Source organism: Besnoitia besnoiti, chromosome V, assembly GCF_002563875.1.
Source record: "Besnoitia besnoiti strain Bb-Ger1 chromosome V, whole genome shotgun sequence".
In the NCBI taxonomy this organism is placed as follows: Eukaryota; Apicomplexa; class Conoidasida; order Eucoccidiorida; family Sarcocystidae; genus Besnoitia; species Besnoitia besnoiti.
Window position 1 is genome coordinate 2,243,654 of NC_042360.1, and position 19,198 is coordinate 2,262,851.

The 19,198-nt window shown below is 58.6% G+C and overlaps 3 protein-coding genes across 3 annotated transcripts; 2 read left to right on the forward strand and 1 right to left on the reverse strand.

Moving 5' to 3' along the window:
* Positions 1 to 874: 874 nt before the first annotated feature.
* Positions 875 to 6,269, forward strand: BESB_061390 (uncharacterized protein; the record flags this gene model as incomplete). The annotated part of the gene is made up of 7 exons (XM_029364553.1): positions 875 to 1,573; positions 1,954 to 2,050; positions 2,488 to 2,661; positions 3,280 to 3,357; positions 3,813 to 4,087; positions 4,595 to 5,069; positions 5,404 to 6,269. The coding sequence occupies 7 exons, from the start codon at positions 875 to 877 to the stop codon at positions 6,267 to 6,269; spliced, it is 2,664 nt and encodes an 887-aa protein (XP_029219261.1).
* A 2,336-nt stretch (positions 6,270 to 8,605) lies between these two features.
* On the forward strand, positions 8,606 to 11,427 carry BESB_061400 (uncharacterized protein; the record flags this gene model as incomplete). Its single annotated transcript, XM_029364554.1, has 7 exons — positions 8,606 to 8,819; positions 9,086 to 9,164; positions 9,659 to 9,753; positions 9,857 to 9,927; positions 10,180 to 10,305; positions 10,667 to 10,774; positions 11,377 to 11,427. The coding sequence occupies 7 exons, from the start codon at positions 8,606 to 8,608 to the stop codon at positions 11,425 to 11,427; spliced, it is 744 nt and encodes a 247-aa protein (XP_029219262.1).
* A 1,222-nt stretch (positions 11,428 to 12,649) lies between these two features.
* On the reverse strand, positions 12,650 to 19,189 carry BESB_061410 (uncharacterized protein; the record flags this gene model as incomplete). Its single annotated transcript, XM_029364555.1, has 5 exons — positions 12,650 to 12,831; positions 13,439 to 14,629; positions 14,917 to 15,079; positions 15,443 to 15,693; positions 16,114 to 19,189. 5 exons carry the CDS (start codon positions 19,187 to 19,189, stop codon positions 12,650 to 12,652), a joined length of 4,863 nt encoding a protein of 1,620 aa, XP_029219263.1.
* Positions 19,190 to 19,198: the final 9 nt, after the last annotated feature.

Here is a 19,198-nt window from a genome sequence, read left to right on the forward strand (position 1 = left end):
CCCGAGAAGTTACGTGTTTTCCCACATTTGCTCATCTCCTGTGCCTCGCTGAGGCCTCCCAATCGTGCACTGTCTATACACCAGCGAGGGACCAGCTAGCGAGGCCAGCGAGAATTCCTCGGCTTTTTTTTTTTGGTGACGCGTACCTACCTGTCCGGGTGGAGAGAGGAGGCCTTCATGTTGCCTTGTTACATTACAGTTCTCGGAAAGCGTAAGCTAGACGAACCACAGCTTTTTTTATTGACCGGTGCGTCTGCTGCGGGCAACGAGGCGTCTTGAACGAGCCTGTTTACAAGACAACCGGCCTCGCGGAAGAGTGTCACGTCTACCGCAATCGGAGCCAGCGCAGACTTGCTTGAAAAAAGTACTGTATTCCGGTTCAGTGTCATTCGTTCCAACTTTCCTAAACATTTGTTTCGTCGTCTTCTGCCTGCGTCTAGCGAATCGCCGTCGCGAACAGCTCTATCTATCTGTGCTGCGGAGTCGGTAGTGTGCCTAGTACGCAACGTCAGCCCCTACCTCATTAGTGGAAAGAGGGAGTTTGCCAGTTCACTGGCGAAGCAGCCCGCATTTTTCTTCTCCTCTTCCATTTGCTCCAAAGGGCGCCGTTGTGTTAGCCCCTCTCCAGGGCCTCGAGATGTCCCGGTTGCGCGCGTCCGCTCGTTAGAAACACATTTTCGAGGCAAAACAGAGAAGAGATGCTGAAAAGAAAGGACAAAGACGACGAGGAGTCGAGGGAGAAGACAGTGTACTGCCCCCTTCAACCGGGGGCCGGGAAGTTCCTCGTTTTTTCGGTTCAGCAGCTTCGCGTCGCGCCGGTCAATGTGGGTCACCTCCGAGCCGCTATGCTAGTGCCTGTAGTCGTTCTTCCACAATGACGCGCCCTTCCCGTCGCTTGCTTCCTCTCCTCTGTTTCTCGCTTCTCTCCCTCTTTCTCGCGGTGCGGCGCATCCGCACAGCCAGCTCTCTCGAGCCTCCTCCTGTGTCTTCGTTCCCTTTCGCCCCGTTTTCTTCGCTCTCCCCTGCCTCTGCGTCGCCGTCTCCCTTCTCCATTCCTCTGCCTCCTCTCGCTGAGGATGTCGCCTCTCCGCCAGTGCGCCTTGCTTCGGCGGAACTTGCCGACGAGGGCGCTGCGGCAGCGCAGTCGTTGAGCTTCTTGCACCTCGCCCTCTCCGAGCAGGAACGAACGCCGCCTCAGCGGGTTCCCCTGGAGGTCACTGTGATCGAAAACAGAGTCGCGGCAGGCCACCAGATCATTCATCCAGCTCTGGGATCTGGCGGGAGGCCAGTGGCTGGCGCCGCGCCGGAGTCTGCGGCCCTCGGGGACGACGCCTTTTCCCTCGAGGCCCCGGCGATCCGTGACACCCCTGAGCAGGAGAAAGAGGCTAATGCCGAGATGGAAGCTGCAGGCATGAGCGCGGCCGCGCCTGTGAGTCCGGAGCTCCAGCGTGCGCTCGCGGACGACGAGGAAGAAGAGCAGGGGCAGGTCGCCGCGCCGACGGAGAAGGGGGCGAAGAAGGCGCGCGGGAACCTCGGGAGATTTAAAAGATGGCTCAAGAAAAAACTCGTCTCGGTAGGCGCATCCAGAGGAGCAGGGAAGGAGAAAAGGCCGCGAAGCGCGGCAAAGGGACAGACACGGAGGCGAGCAGAGCGAGGACGACCCGCAGAAACGAACAAAAAAATAAGAGGGGCGATACTGCCGCTCTGTGACAGCGGTGTGTATACTCATTGGCTAGTGGAGTCCAGGCTTCCACGCTGATGTGCATGACCGGGATCCAGTGCTCCGCCGTGTGCGTGCCTGGTCTGCCTGTCTGACTTTTTCCGTGTCTGCCTGGGTAGCTCTCTCCTTTCTGTATCGCTGACGCGTTTCTACATGCATGCATGTCCGTGCATGAATCCTGAGGTCCCTGTTTTGAGATCTACTTTGCAAGTCGGTCTTGCGCTTCTCTTCAGGCTTTCACACGCATTTTCAATGTCCAGTCCGTCACCAATAAAGCAAAAGAAGCCGATGCAATCGACCGCTACCTTGAGGACGCCACACGCCTCAACGGTAAGGCCCCTGCGCCTCTCAGAATAGCGGCTCGCGAGCGTTTTCGAAAAAAGTAACTTCTCCACGAGGGGCGTCTCCGTCCCTGGGCGGACGAATATGTGTGTGCAGCCCAGCCTTGTCTGTCGTGTCGAGCCCCGCATGTCTTGTTTCCTCCTCTTCGCGCAGCACTCTGATATGTCTGTTGACGGGACAACAGCAGGCGTTGCAGTCCGCATATCGACTTGGTAACGGAGATAGATGAGATCCAGACGAGAGAGCCCTGGAAGTCTAGTGCCCTCACGAATGTATGCCGTCTATCAGCCACGGGTCCATCTATGAGCAGATACATATTTGTATGTATGTACGTATGTATGTATACATATATACATGTGTATAAGTGCATATGTCGTGATGTGGGCCTTCGCCGTGGTGTGTGGAGGTATGTCGATGTCCTTCAGAGCAGCTAGCGTGCGTGAATATTCGCGACCAGAAGAGTAGAAAAAAGAAAATGGGCGCTGTCTGCAAGAAGTTCAAGGGTAGCCCGAAGCTGCAGGCGCTGTGCGCCACGTACTCGGCCTACATCGACACCAAACTTGAGTCTCTGAAGCAATGCGGCGGGCTCAGTTTGCGAGGTGAGCACAGAGCGAAGCGACTGAGACATCCACAACACCGGGAACGTGCCTGTGCACACTGCATCGCGGGACTTAAGGGTCCTTCTTTGTTTTCTCAACTTCACGGCTCGGTTTTGAGTCACCCCACGGGCGAGTCACTTTTGCCAGGCGCTCGCGAGAGATCGGGCAACGAGTCTGAGAGAGAGAAGTTGCCGATGGACAGCGCTGCAGGCACCTATGCATGCATGCGTGAAAAGTGACAGGCTGCTGCCGTCGCTGCTTCCCTAAGACCGCCCGCCTACTCTGTTTAACGCTGGAAGGCGGAGTCTGCGCTTGTGAGTGCCTCTCTCTCTGCTGTAGGCGATTCACTGTCGCACATGTCCATATTTTATGTATACATATGTGCATGGGCAGTACTATGTAATCCCTCGGGTTTCGCGTGAGAAGTTGCTTGCGCATCGGGCTGTTGGACGCCTAACTGCACAAGCGACATTCCTGTTTTCCGCGGCTCTGCGGGTGTAGCCGGCCCCACGCGAGCATATGCCTCTGCGTGTTTGCATGTACCCAGCAATATGAAACATGCATCTCAGCATGTGTGTACGGGCGCTTGTGTGTGTTTTCTCGTTTCCTGTTTTCCAGCTTGCCTGCAACAGATGAGCATTCCCCTGGTCCAGCCTCTGCTTGTGCAGGCGCACGGCGCGGTGATGCATGACTTAGGTAAGAAGATCCTGGAGTGAAAGCGAATGGTAGCAACTCGAATCAAGCGTGCGTAGCTCGCGACACTCGGTGGAGACGACTCGGCCGCAAAGGCTGAGGCACGGTCTGTTTACGGGCTGCCGTTTGGTCTTAAGGTCCGTGTCCGCTCCTCTTCTCCATTTCTTTCCGCGCTTCGTAAGCACGCGTTGTGCTGTAAGCTCCCGCTGCATTGCGGTCGTTCTCTCTTCATGAAGCCATGCGAGCTCTGTCTGTTTGCTTTTGGGTTTCGCGTCTCGTTGTGCGCTGTCGGCGTGTCGCGAGCCCTCCGTATCTCCTTCGCTTATCTGTTCGCCGGCGTGAATCCTAAGACGCCAGTGGTGCATATCCGCGTAGTCTCTTCGTGACGCCGCGCCGCCAGGCCGACGTCCTCGTAAGGCTTTTCTTCGGTCACCGCTGCGGTTGGGTCTGCAATGCAGAGGCCGCACCGGAGAAGAAGAAGGGCCGTAAGAAGAAGCAGAAGGCGGCCGCTGCCGCGGGTCTCGTGGACGCCGAGTTCTCAGTTAGCGTGTCCGAGGAGGCCATCATCTACCTGAAGGGAATCGTCTCGAAGAACGAGAACGTCCCCGGCAGCTTCCTAGCGCCGTCCTGCGTCTACCTCGATCAAGTCGAGCGGAACGAGAATACCAAGGCGCGCAAGCTGAAACGCGCCTCGAAGAAAAAGCAGAAGGGACGACCCGCGCGGGTGAAGGAGGTAAGCGCCGCACAGGGAAGGCTTGCAGGCACGTGCGTCGTCTCCACGCTTTGTCACATACGCCGGTTGGGGGGCAGCCACCTTCTGCGCGAAGCGTCTGGTCGCTCTCGAAGCTCCACCCCACGTCCTAAAATGGAAATAGAACGCGGCTTTTTGCTCGTGCCTTCCCTCCCGTCTGACGCGGGTGCTGCGTGGAGCTCGACGCCCCTACTGCTGCAGACTCTGCGGGACCTTTACAAACTGCGTAAACTGAAACTTAACGGTATCCGACAGGGCGTGCACATGCGAGGCCGCCCGGCGCTCTCGCGCGGTCGGTTCTTGGACTCTCTCTGCCCACAAACAGCGTTCTGCCGTGAGTGTGGGGTTTGGGAGGGGGGGGAGGGGGACGTGTCTAGCCGCGCGAGAGTTTGTCGGTTTGTCAGGCGGTCCGAGTCGGCCGGTGTTTTGCCTGTCGTTGTCGTTTCGAAAGACTTGTTTGTGGCGGGTGCGTGTTCGGTGAATGCACAGCTCTACCACCTCGTCCACCTGCTGGAGCTCGGCGCGCCGCTGGCCTTCGACAGCATGTTTGTTTCGCTTTTACTTCAGACGTGGGACGTGAAGAAGTGCCCGAGCGAAGTGCGCAAGCTGCGGCGCAAACGCCACCAGCTGCAGACTAAGGAAGGGGCGACTGTCAAAGCGACTGGAGGCGACATCTTCCAGCGCGCGATGCTGGTGGCGATCATGCAGGCGACTGTCCCGTCGACGGTGAACTGCCTCGAATCCGACCGCCCCTCGCGCAACTGCCTGCTCCTGCGCATGTCGCCGATTCTGAAGACAGAATGGAGGAAACTCGTGAACCACGCGGCGGCAGGGAACCGACAGGAGGCGAGCGCGCTGCTCGACAAACTCCGGCAGACGCTGCAGAGCGCGACTCCCTCGCCGCGCGATGTGGAAAAAATCCGCAAAAACCTCCAAGAACAACTCCAGCAAATCGTCTCGATAGGTGAGACCCTCGGTCGTTCTTCGAAACAGCCTCCACGCGGGGTGAAACTCGAACGAGCGCGGAGCCGGCCCTCCATGGTGTGGGAAGGACGGTGGCATCGCTGACTCAGAGCCGAAGCAGCGCAGCCGCACGCCGACCTCTCGGGCTCATCTTGGCATCTCTTCTTGTAAGGCCATGGTAGCTCTCTCTCTCATGTCCGTGTCTCTTGCGTAGCTGTTTCCGCTAGAGCTTGGCATGAATATGTTACGCGGGGATGCTGCAGTGTGTGACTGTATCGCTGCGTGTGTGACACCGCCCCTGGCATTTTTCTTCCTTACGATTTGCTTGACTGCAGCGGGCGCTACGGGGCGCGCAGGCCGTAAAGTCCTGAACGTGATTGGAAAGTGGAAGTGGCTCACGCAGATGATCACGCGTCTGATGGTGTTGTTGGGTCGGATGCACGGCAACAAGGAGACGGCGCAGGCCGCGAAGAAGGCGGCAAAGAAGATCGCCAAAAAGGGCGACAATTCACAAGTTGGGACACTCGTCTCAGACGCAGCGCTCTTGGAAATGGGATCGAGTACTGGAGCCACCATGAAGTGCGCGACAGGCTTGGCTGGATACGGCAAGTTCGTTGAGAAGTCGTTTAGGGCGCTCGCGAGTGCCGAGATCCGGCGTGCGAGGAAGGAGTCGAGGGCACCGCGCGGAAAAACGCCCGCGGCGACCTCCTTCGTGAACCTGAGCGGAGAGGGCGGCGTCACGCGTGATGCTGCAGCGCAAAGAACCTGGCGAAGCGGAAGCCGCGAGCAGGGGAAAGGTGGCATGAGACTCGTCTCTCCGCACTCGTTCAGCGACGAAACAAGTCTAGCCTTCTTCGAATCCGGTGACGACCAAGCAGTCGAGGCGACGCAGCCGAAGAAAGCGACGCAGAAAAAAAAGTTTCGCCAGATTTTCATCGGTGTGGTCCTTGTCGCGATTTTCCTCTTCATTCAAGCAGTTCTGTACACGCCTAGTGGCGCAGCGATTTTCATTGGAGTCCTGCTCGCCGTCGTTGTGATGCTTGTGTACATGCTCCCGAATATCTTGGCCGCGGTCCGAAAGCGGCGGGCGGGTGGTGGCGGCGAGGCCGACGACGATGATGCTCCGCTCTTTGACGGAGATGCCTCAGATAACGATTCTGTAGATCCAGATGCTGATGAAGATGATGGAACGTACCTGTAGAAGCCGAAAGGGCTCGCACCCCGGAGGACAGCACCAGATGCTTTCAGGAGAAGTGTCGAAAACAGTCCTCTGGGGAGGCCGACCGTCGCTGGGCCCGCTCGTGAGCGGCGCTCCTGTGATGCCTCTGCAGCAGACACACAGAGGTCTGCCGCAGGGGGCAAGGAGGCTGAGTTCGCGAACAATGAAGCTAACTTGGAACTCGTGGGCGGTGAGCGTGAAAAAACTACGGCGGGGGCCTGATTTTTGCGGAAGCAGGCAAACTGCCGTTTTTGCAGTTCCCAGCTCGTCTGCGTCGACATCTCCCTCAGTTCCTTTCTTCCGTCAAGCCCTATTGATATCTGTGTTATTGCGTCGAGTGGTTTTGCGTATTTTCATTGAGCTCGATTGCTACACAGGTGCGGCTTGTGCTGTGAGGCGGAAAAATTGCACATCTCTCCGAAATCTGGACGACTGGTCTCGCTGGCATTGCGTGTACGGTTCTTGTGAAGTATTTCATGGAGTAAGTCTCTTGGCTGGTTTCACTTCGCTGAAGAGCACAGCATCCGGCTGGCAGCTGTGTTGCTTCAGGGGCTAGAGCCGTGACCCCCCCCCCCTCCCCCTGCCAAACGTGCAGGCTTCGTTCGAGATATCCAGGACTGGCGCAGCAACGCAACAGTCTAGCGCATAGGATGTTCTCGTGTCCCGATTCGCCTAGTAGCTCCACCGTATAAAAAGAGGCGTGGAGTGTATCTCGTATAAAGTCTAAAGTGAAAGAGCGAGCGTTGCAGCTGCCGTGTTGCGCACGAAGAAGTCATGTCAGTGCACTCAGGCAACTCTGCGGTTGCACCACGGAGTTATAGGTCTCGCATCGGTGAACCTACGGGGCTAGCACAGTACCTGGGCGGTCGCTGCGCGCGTTTTCCGTAGCTCTCGTACGGGCATTTAGTGTATCATGGGGCGTCCATCTCTGCTTCGCCTCTCGACCAGCTGATTCTTGCACCTCGGCAACCAGAGGGTGCTACAACTCCGCGGTGCCGTAGTCTCGTTTTTCGTGCGTCGCTGCCCTGCCCATACGTTACTCCATCGTAGGGAGTTGGCAGTGTTTTCGAGTTTGCACTAGCGGGAGCACGGCAGAAGAGTGGAAGCGCGTACCGCAGACAACATGCGTGCATCACAGCGCGGAGTGACTTCCTTCGCCCTCGCGTGGATACCGAGGTTCCTAACAGAGCTGTTGAGGAAGGATTTCTTCGCGTATACTGAACGTGCGGGTGAAAATCCCATTGTGCAGCTTCAAACGACGGGGCTACCACAGGGGAGGAACTCTTCTCTGCGAGGCCGCAGAAGGGCAAGTTTCCAATGTCTGCCGACCAGTCGACAAGGGTGTGATAAGAAGAAAGTGCTGACTTCAACACGCAGCGAAAAGAGGTCTGGTGTGTCTCCCCCCACTGCCTGTCACTAGGTTTTCGCGAACTACCGTCTGCGTCGCACCGATAGCCTCATGACGGATGTCGGGCCTTCCTGCACATGATGCGTGCGGTGCACAATGAGAATCTAGTTCACAGATATTGATTCTTTCTTCGCGTTGCCTCGTCCTTGCCAGCACCGAGTCTCTCTTTCTCGAACTCTGTCTTCTGCCGTGTACGTGGCCAGTTTCCATCGCGTAGCTTTCGTGATCTCTACTCATCTACCTCTGAACTCGACGCCCATACGAACGCACGGTACTATTCCGTCCTTGTAGGAGAACTGTAGAAGCGTAGCAACGTAGCCGCAGCTATGTGTTGTTTCCTCTCTCACACTAAGGTCCCAGCATTCTCGCCAGATTACCGCTACCGCTTTTCTCAGTGGACGGCGGCTTGTTTGTGCTACGCAAACTCGATTTTGAGTCAGCCCGCTGCATGCGCTCATCCGTTGAGGGGCAGAAGTAGAGCTTCCTACGCAGAAATAAGTCAAGAGTTCTTCACTGACCTACACCCCTGCATGGGGAGTGGTCGATGTTTTGTCTAGTTCCAGATCGTGAAGTCTCTTCACGGCCCCGAGAGCGAGCGGGCGGGTAGCACGGGCGCGTACAGAAACGACCTGTGAAAACGCGAACGTAGACTGCTGCAGCACGAGCAAGCTCGTGGGCGAAGGTTCATTTCTGGACTTTTCCCGCAGGGTAACCTATTGCCGCTGACCTTCCTGGAGAAAATGGACGATAATTGACGCACTGTCCGGCGGAACGTTGAAGTGGCTTTTTCCTAACTTCCACCCGTGTCCTGCCAAGCTTGCTGCAGCGTTCACACTACGCACATACAGCAGAAACCGCAAAACTGATTCACGGAGGCCGCTCCGGGTTTCCAGAGGAATAGCGAGAGAAAATGGGAGAGCCTGAGGAACCGGAGTCTACCGTGGTATCCGAGGCGGGTGTTTCATCGCCGCCTCCTCCACCGCCTGATCCTCTTCAACTGTCAGACGATTTGCCAGTAGCAGCGCTGACGCTTGATGAAGCAAAAATTCGAAGACGCAGAGAGAAAATGCGCAACTTCAGAAAGTATCTTGTAGATACACATGTCGTCGACGCGCTTGCCAAACGTGAGCCCACGCAAAGATACTCCAAACTTCCATTGCAGCTCCATCTTGGCGGCGCAGTGCGCGAGGACGCCCAACGCAGTTCTCACCACCTTGTTTTTTCGGTTTCGGTAACAATTTTCCTGCTTCGTCGACGCTGGTGAAGGCACTGGGACGTTGTTTGCCGATCGACCCCAATGGCGGCTTTTATTGCATTTCGTGCTCGCTCGTCGCTGAGGCCCGAAAATCTGCCTGTCATCCGTAGGTGGTGTGGTGGGTTACCCCTGCAGTTCTGATTGGCATCTTTGAAGCCGGGGAGAGGCCTGAGAGGCCTCAGGATTTTTTCGTTGACTATTTCGGGGAATACCGGTGAGAGCGCTGGGAGGCTTTCTCACTCTGCTCGGAGGGCGCATTGGCGAAAACGCGTCACCGTTGCACTTAACCATAGTGTAGGCGGTACTGCCGAGGCTCCCACGCTCTCCGTTTGACGCGCGTTCGGTGGCACCAACGAGCAGAAGAGCTCGCAGGACAACGGAAGAGCCGCTCGGCCTCTCTATGACTACGGTGTTTTCAGCTGTGACAAAGCTAGAATCGAACACACATTGTTTGCGGAAAGCTCCGTAGCCTCTGTTGCAAGTGTACGTCGTAGTCAGGCTCCACGAATGCTTGCAAAGTGAAATGTTCTGCGAGAGAAACTGGAGGGTTACTTAGTTAGAAAGCATCTTCTCTATCCTGTTCTACAACTCTGCCAGCGTATTCCCGTAGGCTTGAGCGCAGTCACACGCATCCCACCCGTTTGCGGTTCAGACCAAACAAGCCAGATCATCGGACTCTTCCTGGACTTATCCCTTTTCTGCCTGTAGAGACCCTGTTTTGGATGAAATTGACGAGCTATCCAAGCGCAAAGAGGAGCTTATTTCCTTCAACAGAGAACTGAGTGACGAGCAAGAAGAGCTCAGTAAGATCGGAAGCCTCGCGCGAAGGAACGCTTTGAATACCTCTTCGCATCTCGAACAGGCAACACGTCGAGCGTCACCGTGCGTGGTGACTTGCTATTTCAGGCGCGCAAATCGTTCTTGTGACGCAGGAACGCCTCCACCAAAAACTGTGGAAGGCGATATCTCGAGACGCAGTAAGGAAAGCGCGACTCTACACGATGCACGGCTCTTTCGCGAAGAGAGTGGAAGCCTTTATTTCTTGAAATCACAGAGTGCAGTGGATACAGGCGGGCGACAGACATTCCTGCGCTGGCAGTGTGCCGGCATCGCCGGTGGCTGTCGCCGCACTTCCATACCGAAATCCGACATGCGAGGCAATGCGTGAGGGTATTCCCGAATACCGCTCCATCAACTGGAGCCTGGATGACGCGTTTTGCCTCTTTCAGGAATCCGTGACTAGCCTCCAGGTGTACCAGCGGCTGTGTGAGAAGAAGAAACCGAAGGGGGCCCTCAAGGGTCACACGTTCAATAAAGCGCAGTTTCTGCGTTTCCTCGCGGGCGGCATGACAGAGGTAAGGATGCATTGTGCTCGCTCTTTTTCGCCGGCGTCTAGACAGGAAGAAGGCGGAGAGGATTTCGCCAGCTGTGTTGCGCTGGGGCCAGAAGAGGCTCAGAGCAGAGAACATAGAGTTGCCTCTGTTCTTTGTTTGAAAAGAAGCTGACAGGGGCTTTGGCTGCCGCTTACCTGGTAGTCCAGAATGCATGCACTGCGCAAAATGAAAATCATACTGGGCGTTCTACGCGTCAACGAGCTGCTACGAATGCAAGCCATGCGCAGCCATTTGCTATGAGAGAGTTCCTCTCCCGTCTTCTCATAGAAAGCGTTGAGAGACCTGGCATGGCGGTGCCGGATTATGGGCCCTGTCCTCGCAGGAATGGCGAAGCGGGGTGTTGGCTGCACTCTATCCTCAAGGAGATAAGAACGGATTTCTGGCGTCTGCCCCGTTCAAAGCAGACCCCGAAAACAGCCTCGTGAACGCAGTAAGCTGGAAATAGCGAGTCTGCGCAGAACGGCGTATCGCGCAAGGCTTGAGTCTTCGGCGGAGCTCTTCGAGCCGGGGGCCTCGCCTCCAGGGTCAGGGTACCCACGCATATCTACGCAGTCTGGCTACAGGTGTATCGATATGCCTACGGGCGCGCATGCATCTCTCTGTTTGTTTCATTGATGAAGTGCCAAAAAAAAAAGAGAGGTAGATAGCGAGCGGTGGGACATGACGCAAGCGGCTGGAGCAGCAAGAGCGTACGCACTGCTGAGCCTCGCCAGAGAACATGGAGACAGGCTGGGCGCAGCCCCTGCCCACGTGGAGTTGTTGAGTGCGTCAGTTTTACGAGATAACTGGCGCATGGAAGTTGACAAGACGGAAAGAGTATCAATGCAGCCTCACCTCAGTCCGATGTAACAGAGATGCATAGCAAGACAGGCGGAGGAAGCGACAGGAAGGCTGTGATTTGTGGAGTGAAAAATGGCGACGGACCGGAGACGCGAAAGGGAGTTTGCATCGTTTATCTGCTAGGATGCAGTCCCGTGGCAGCTGGTTGCTCAAGTCCTTGCGCGTGCCGTTGCTCTGCTTCGCTCGGTGCAGTTTGTGGAAGCCAACAACGCGTACGACCGAAAAACTACTGAGGTCTCCTGAAGGGCGTGAACACGAATCGATGGCAGGCATTGAATGTTGCATATGCATCTTGAACTGTCATTTACAACCGGATTCACGCCGAAAAGGATTATCGATACTCTCGTGTAAACAAAGATCGCTACGCGTGCATGTGACCTCGTGTGATCGCTGTCTGGGGAAGCCCTTGAGGCGTTTTTCGTCTTGCCGGATTAGCCCTGCGTTTTCTCTGCCGCTGCTGCCTCTTCAGTCCTTCAACCCTAACTTCGAGTGTACTCTTCCTTCAGACAGAAGCATGGCCGTGAAAAATACAGCATTGACGCACGTTTGCGTACAAGCGTATTCGTATATCGTTGAAAATATCCACAAGCGTGCTCACGCATGTGCGGCCCAGCCAGTTCGAGAGATCCTTTGATTTCGTGTAAAACGAGACTCAGCATCTCTTTCTCCTTGCTTTATCTGACCTTTGGAAAGGCTTCGAGAATCGGTGGCAGATCCGTTTTTTTCGCCCTACAGCCTCTCTCGTATCAGTTCCATGCAGACAGCGACCTTGTGAAAAATCTGGTAGGCTTTGCTTCGCCCTGTCGCCCTCGCAATCGATTTTCGGGCGCGAAACTTGTTGAAGCACGAGATCACCTGCATCGCGTCCACGTTTCGCCTTCATCGTGTGGCGAGGGCGCGCAAACCGAATCACTCCGCCGAGGTACCTCGGCGTTGCCTGGAAGCATCCCTTTCCGTTTCGCATCACACGCACTCGTGGCACCGATCGAGCGCATATCTACCGATGCAGGAGCCAACACACGTGCTCCGTAGAGATACAGAGATGCAAACATTTATATTTATATATATTCAAACTGAATTTTCACAAGCGTGTGTCTGCTGGGACGAGCACGCCGCAGCGCGCTGGCGGCCAGCCCGATTTCGCTGAACGCAGCGATCGAAGCAGAGCGAAAAACAAAAAGGCGTTTTGCTCCCTGCAAAGGGCAGATATGCGCAGTAGTGCTAAGGAACGGGGCACAGCCGCGTGAGGCCTGCCAGGGGCAAAAAGGGGCCTGCAGCTGTGAGCTGCGTCTCAGAGACGTCTCAACTGTAAACGAAAACGTATAAGCGCTTCTCTGCTCTTGCTCTGCCGGAGTTTTCTCGGCGCTGCTTCGCGTTGAAGAACGCCGGCCTAGTCGCGTCGCGAAGCCGGGAGCGCGCTGCGCTGCAGCCGCGTTTTCGGCCGCGTTGTCTCTCTGGGTTTTCCTCAAATCATTTCAAAGCTCGCGAGCTGGTCGACGGTGAAGTAACCCCAGAGCGTGACGCAGGCCCGCCGCGAGGGGCTCCGCCGCCCCGCGGAGAGGACGAGCGGGCCGCCCAGCGGGTGGCTGGCGACGCTGCGCACGATTTGTTGGCTCGACGCGGAAATGGAGCAACTGTCCAGGAAACCTGAAAGAGGAAATGCACATGCATCGCGCACGCGCAGCACGGTCCACGCTGGAACCCGCAGCAGGGGGCGTGCGGCAAGCCTCTGCACACCGTCCCACAGCGGGAAAACCGGAAGCGCTGCGACGCGAGGAAAAGGGCTCGAACTCGGCGTGCCTCGCATTCTCAATTTCGAGCGTGGAGCTGAGCAGCAAGCGCGGAGAGGAGACGAAAGCTCGCAGAAGTTGCTGCCCTGCCGAGACGGGACTTCGACAATACTCCAGCGCGGCGTCTGAGCGGGTCGTTCGCGTGTGGCGAAAAGTTTTGAAACACAGAAAAGGCCGACGACGGGGTGTGAAGGGGAGTACACTCGGGCGAAACAGCGCACCAGCGCAGGACTCGGCGTCCTCCTGCGTAGGCTAGCCCCTGGCTAAAAGATATTCTTGAGGTCTGCAATTGAACGCACCGAAAGACTCGAGTGCGCCCAACTCCGGGCGCCGGCGACTCTAACCGGCACTAGTCGGCATGCATTGGAGGCGCGTCATTTCCCTGTCCCTTAACTCTGGGGTTCCAGCGTGAAACTTTCTTGCATGCACAAGTCTGTTCACGTGAGAGATCCGCAGCCACTCACCCGTCGCAGCATCCCACAGCTTCATAGCGCCCGCGAGATGGAGAGGCCCGCCCACGCCGACGACTTTGTCTCGCCAGAAAGTGCACGAAAACCGCCTGCAGGTCCACATGGGATCTCCGCCGATGTCGCCCTCGAAAACGCGGGCAGACGCTCGGAGCCACGCATACAGCTCCTCCTCTCTTTCTTCTCCCTCTCGTTCTCCCTCTCTTTCTTCCTCGTCAGATGTCTCTGCGTCTTGAACGCCGTCACGCTCGTGAGGCGATGCAGTGCAGCCGAGTTTGTCGCTGATTACGAGAGGCTGTCCTTCGCTCTTCACACAAAGCTGCAGAGACGAGGCGGTTCCAGAGGCCTTCGGTGCGCCGTCCGGTTCCCGCAGAAAAGAGGAGCTTCCTTCTCTCTGTGAAGCCCGAGAGTCGGCAGCCTGCGTCTCCGCGTCGGGACGCTGCTGCCCTTTCGCGGGGCCTTCTCGCCCGCAGTTCACAACATTCCCAGAGTCTCCCTTCTCGGGTCTCGCTGTTTCGTCTTCCCCGCCTCTCGCCGCCCACGGCGCGACCGAACCTGTGAACAGCTCGAAAGGCGCGCATGCGCATCCCGTCGCGTTGTTCGCGTTTTCTGTCTTGTATGCGGCTGGCAGCGTCGAGGCCTCTGCAGCGGCGGCACGCGAGGAGGACGCCGACACCGGGTGCCGCGAGACGCTCGCGTTGACGTAGAGGAGGTACGGCGGAGAAGAGAGCGAGCTGCCTCCTGTCGCCTCGTGTTCTTCCTCCCAGTCGCCGGCGCCCGCGGAGCTGAACGTGCATGCGCTTCGCGAAGGCCTTCGCGGCATCTCTTCGCCGTCTTCCGCCCCGTCTCTGTCGCGCTTGACTGTCTCGACCGAGGACGCGCGCTCCTTCTTCCGCGCGGGCGTTTCGCTCTTCGCCTCCGCCCTGCACCGCCGTGGGGCTGCGGCAGCGAGCGGAAGCAAGTTGTCTGCCAGACTCACAGCCACAGCCCCCGGGAAGAAGGAGAAGGGCAAATCAAAGACCGGCGAAAGCGAGGGAGAAGACGAGAGCGACGCGAGGGACGCGGTCGCAGGAGCATAGTCGGGATACCGCCGCAACTCAGGCCAAAAGGACGCGAACGTTTGCAGCTTGGCGCGCTGCTGGGGAGTCTGCAGGTCGCGGAGCTCGCAGAAAGGGTAAGAGAGCAGACCTGCTGACACGCACAGCCTCAAAGCGAGGAAATGAAGCAACCGAGACAGTAACAGAGGAAAGGAGGCAGAAGCGAGCGGAAGAGGTGCACCTCACGCTAACCAAAGGGCGCGGTGACGGCCCGAAGAGCGGGGCAGCGCGAGGGAGTGGAGAGCCGAGTGAAGACAGACAGCGAGAGCCAGAAAGAAACGAAGACCGGAGGGCCTAGCCGCAGACGCAGTGAGGGGAAGCAACCGATTGCGAGAAAACTTAAAAAAAGGGGAAAGGAGAGGAAAATGAAAGACTCACGTGTCGCATCCCGCATCCGCTGCGTGTGCTGCCTCTCGCCTTGGACGAGGAGCCCGCGGTTGTTGGGGGAGAAGGAGAGTGAAGAAAAACAGTCGAGTTCGCTCACGGAAGGAAAAAGCAGCAGCTGCTCTATAGGCTCCACGCCGATTGGCGACGTCATCACCTGAGAAATCACACAAATGCGACACCGAAACCTCGAAGACATCGGACGCGAAAACAAAACAAAAAGCCAACGACACGCGGCAGTAAACACGGGAATGACGCCCAGTGGTGAAAGAAAAAGGCAAACTTCGATCTGCACACGTGGAGAGGCACTTAAAAGTAGATATGGGTGGAGGAACCAAGATTGTCACAGAGACGAGAGCAAGGTGCGAGGCGATGAGGCAAACGCCAGATAGCAACAACCAACAACCTCCGTCGCTTTCTGCGATACTCCCTGCCCCCCCTGCGTTTTCTTCTCCTTTTTCGGGTGTGGCCGTCCGCGCGGCGGCGTCTGTGCATCGCCCTCTTTGCTCAGTTTTCTCACTTGAATTTCGCCGGCGAGAGTGGCGAGCGCGAAGAGTTCTTCGTCCGGAGAGACGCAGAATGCCGAGACGCCGCTGTCGGCCTTCACCGCGCGCAGCAGGCGCTCGTTCCACGAACGGCCGACCGCGGAGGAAAGAAAAGAAGAGGAAGCAGAAAAAGAAGGAGACGAAAAAGAAGAAGAAGAAGAAGAGGGAAGGATGCGCAGGTCCCAGAAGCGAACGTGCATTTCCGTCGAGGAGGAAGTCGCGCAAACTGCAGGTTCCGAGAAAAAGATCAGACAGGGCCGAGGCTTGAAGTGGCGCCAAAAAGCGCATGCAAATACCTTATTTGTACGCATTTAGGAGTCAAAGAGGCGGAAATACACACAAATAGATACGACATGTGAATACATCGGGCTAGCGTCCCGCGAAACACACGGGTTTGTTCACGCGAGTTGCGCATGTAGAGCCATACGCTAGATTAAAAATTGATACATATGGAGGTACAGATACATACACATTCACGCGTGATGCCCACTTGATGAATTCAGGGCTTTCCCGTATCTACCCCATAAAAAGGTACACATATATACAGACACGCGCATGCATATATAAATATGCAAACATGACGCACATATGCATCTATGCATAGATATGTCTGCATAGAAACTTCCGTCTAAATCGCGCTACGCACCGTTATTTCCGATGAACTGCAGCTTCTCGACAGGACCACGGTGCGCCCGCCACTCGGTGACGACGTCCCGGGTTCTGGGGTCAACGATTTGCAGGCGACCGCCTTGCCTTCCTGCGCCGAGAAACTCCGCTCGCGGGTGCCATGCCAGACACGCAATGCCGTCGCTCCGTGCGCCTCCAGCCTCGCTCGCGCCGAGCCTCTCTCCCCCTGCCTCGCCCTCAAAAGCCTGCGGGCGCCGCGTGGAAGAAGGGCTGATACACGGCGGAGATGCAGAGAGGGAGACGAAGCGCGAGGCGGAAGGGTGCGCGACGTCGAAGAGCGCGAGGACGCCGGCTTCGGTGCCGGCGGCCGCGAGAGAGCGAGTGGATAACTGCGCGACGGAAGAGGCGATGTCAGCCGCGCCAGACGAAGAGGGGAGCGCCGGGAATTCGAGGGAGTGCGTCGGGAGGAAGATCCCAGGGCATCCCGCGTCAACCGTCTCGTACGGATCCGAACACGTCTGCGAAGGCGACAGAGTGCGCGGGGGCCGTGAGGCCTCGTCGTCGCTGCGCGTTGAGTCGTCGTCCTTCTCCACGAGCGAGGTCCTCAGCTTGCTTGCTTTCGGCTCAGATTCGAGACACTGACTCCAGTGCTGCGCGTCGGCTTCCTCGCCCTCGCTCGCGTGATTTTCCGCTGGAGCCGGCGTCGGGCTCCACTCTGCCTCCTGCCCCCCGCCCGTCTCTCTGCACTTTCCGCCGGGGCTCGCCGCCTCCGACCGCGTGGGCCGCTTCCCCAGTCCCTCTCTGGGGCGCTTTCGCCCTGCGTGCCCCCGTGGAAAGAGGTCGCGAGCCTTCCTCATGCCCCCCAGAACTTCCGCGGCGCAGAGCGGCTCCTCAGCGGCGAGTAAGCTTCCTTTCAAGAGCCTTTCGGCTGAGCCTGTCGCAGCGCCCCCGACGGTGCTCTCTTCGACCTCTTTGCTCTCGGCGTCACTCGCGAGCAAGTAGCTGCGGATCCTCCCGATGCCGCTGGCGACTGCCGTCGCCGCGGCCGCGGTCGCGGCGTCGGCCTCGCGCCCCAGACGTCGCGCCCGACGCGCCGCGGCATGGAGCCGGGTCAGAAGAGACAGTCCCCTTCGCGGGTGCTTCGCGCCGGCTCCGGGAGCCCCCGCGGGGGCGGGCGAAAGGGACGCAGGCGACGAGGGAGAGACCGGCAGGAAGGGAGGCGGCGGCACATCACAGGGCAGGCACGCATTCAAGAGAACCTGGTGTGTCTCCGCTTCGTGAGAAGTCCAAGCCGCTGAACGCGCGGAGGGGCGCGCGGGCCTCTTGTTGCCTCGCTTCGCCTCCTCCTCGTTGTTCTTCGGGGGCTTCCCTCCTCGTGGAGCGAGCGAGGACGAGGCACCCTTGTCTGCGTGTTTCACTTTCTCTTTTTTTCGAAGTTTCGGCGCGGAGAGAGCTCCGAGCTCCAACGCGGCGTGGGCCGCCGCGCGAAACAGGAGACTGTTTTCTTCTTCCAGAGTCTGCGGCCTCGCGGAGCGCGAAGAGCCGCCAGAGGCGCGCGCCGTCTCCTCCGCCTCCGACATCTCAGAGAAAGAAGAGAGCGACCAGGACCAGTCGCTCTCGGTCTCCTGAGCGCGCTGCGAGGCCTGCAGGTCCTTCCCGTTCGGTGCGTCTTCTTCCGCTTCCTGTCGCTCTCGAGTGGCTGTCTGCTCGGCGTCTGCGTCGCTCGTCGCGCTGCCTTCCCGCACCTTCACCCGCGCGTCGTCCGCGAGCGCGGCGCGGTCCTTTGGAGTCTGTTTCAGGGCGCTCGCCGTGTCCCCTCGGCCTGTCTCCTGGCTCTCGGGTGCCTCCAGTCTGCGAAGAGAGCTTCGCGCCCCTTCGCCATCCGCGCAGGCCTGCGAGGATGTGCGCTCCAGGGCCTCCTCGTCCTCGTCAGTTGAGCCGCCAGAGCTCGCGTGGAAGTCTCCGGAGACTTGCTCGCCCTGCACGAAGTCGCCGGCCTGCAAGCGCTGCAGAAACGCGGCGACCTGCGAATCGCGCTGCGCGCGCTTCTGAGCGGTCTCGCGGCCGCGGCCCTCTCTCCCGTCGCCGCCCGTCGCCAAGCCGCCGCTTCGCTGCAGAGGACGAGCTAGCGACGGAGACAGAAAAGAAACAGAAACCGGAGGCGAGGCGGACGCGCAGGGCGCAGCAACGCCTCGACAAGGCAGACGCCATGACAAGCAGCAGGCGTGCGTAGAGCATGGCTGTTCGCCGCTCACACAGGGAGCACCAGACGCAGAAGGGGGTTGCGACGAAACGCGAGACGGCGCTGCGGCGTCCGCAGCTTTGGCGGCGGACGCCGGCGGCAGCGAGAGGCTCGCAGCAGCCCCGGAGGCGCTCGCCACGCTCGCCCCAGCCTCCCTGAGCGGAGGCGTCGACAGCGACGGCGGCGCGGATTTCTTCTTTGGGCGCTTGATGGAGACGCCGCCAAGCAGCTGCTCCCGGCTGAAGGTGACAGAAGGCGAAGAAAGAACGGAAGGAGGCGTGGAGACGAACGGGGCGGAAGAGAAAGAAGGCAGAGCGCGCGACGAGGAAACCGAAGACGGAGCTTCAGCCGCCTGCGTTGAGGCGGGCAAATCGCCCCTGGGGGGGCCCCCCTCCCCGTCGTCCTCAGAAGTCTGGTTTTTCGCAGCTTGTTTGGCTCGAGCGAGGCGCGGATCGGTGAAACAAGTCTGACGGGGTTTCGCGTCTGCCTTCTCTCCCGCCGACTTCTCTCGGTTCGCCTGGTCTTCTGACCACCCTGCCTCGCTCCCCTGCGCCCCAGCCGCGGGTTTCTGGCCCGCGGGGCCCGCCGTCGGGCCGGGCCGCGCCCCGCCGCCCTGCGGCGAAGAGAAAGAAGAAGCCAGTGCAGGCGAGGACGACAGGGAGACTGACGGAGCAGACGACGCTGAGGGCGCTGGAGTCGCCTCCACGCCGAACCGCTGCCAAGCAGCAGAGGGCGCTCTCCATTCTTCGCTTGCCCTGCCTTCCGCGACCTCGCCCACGGAAGTCTGCGCTCGGGCCTCGGCGTCGCCCCACCGCCCTGCCGCGTCTGCGGCGGGCGGCATGAAGGCGGGCATCCCGCGCCG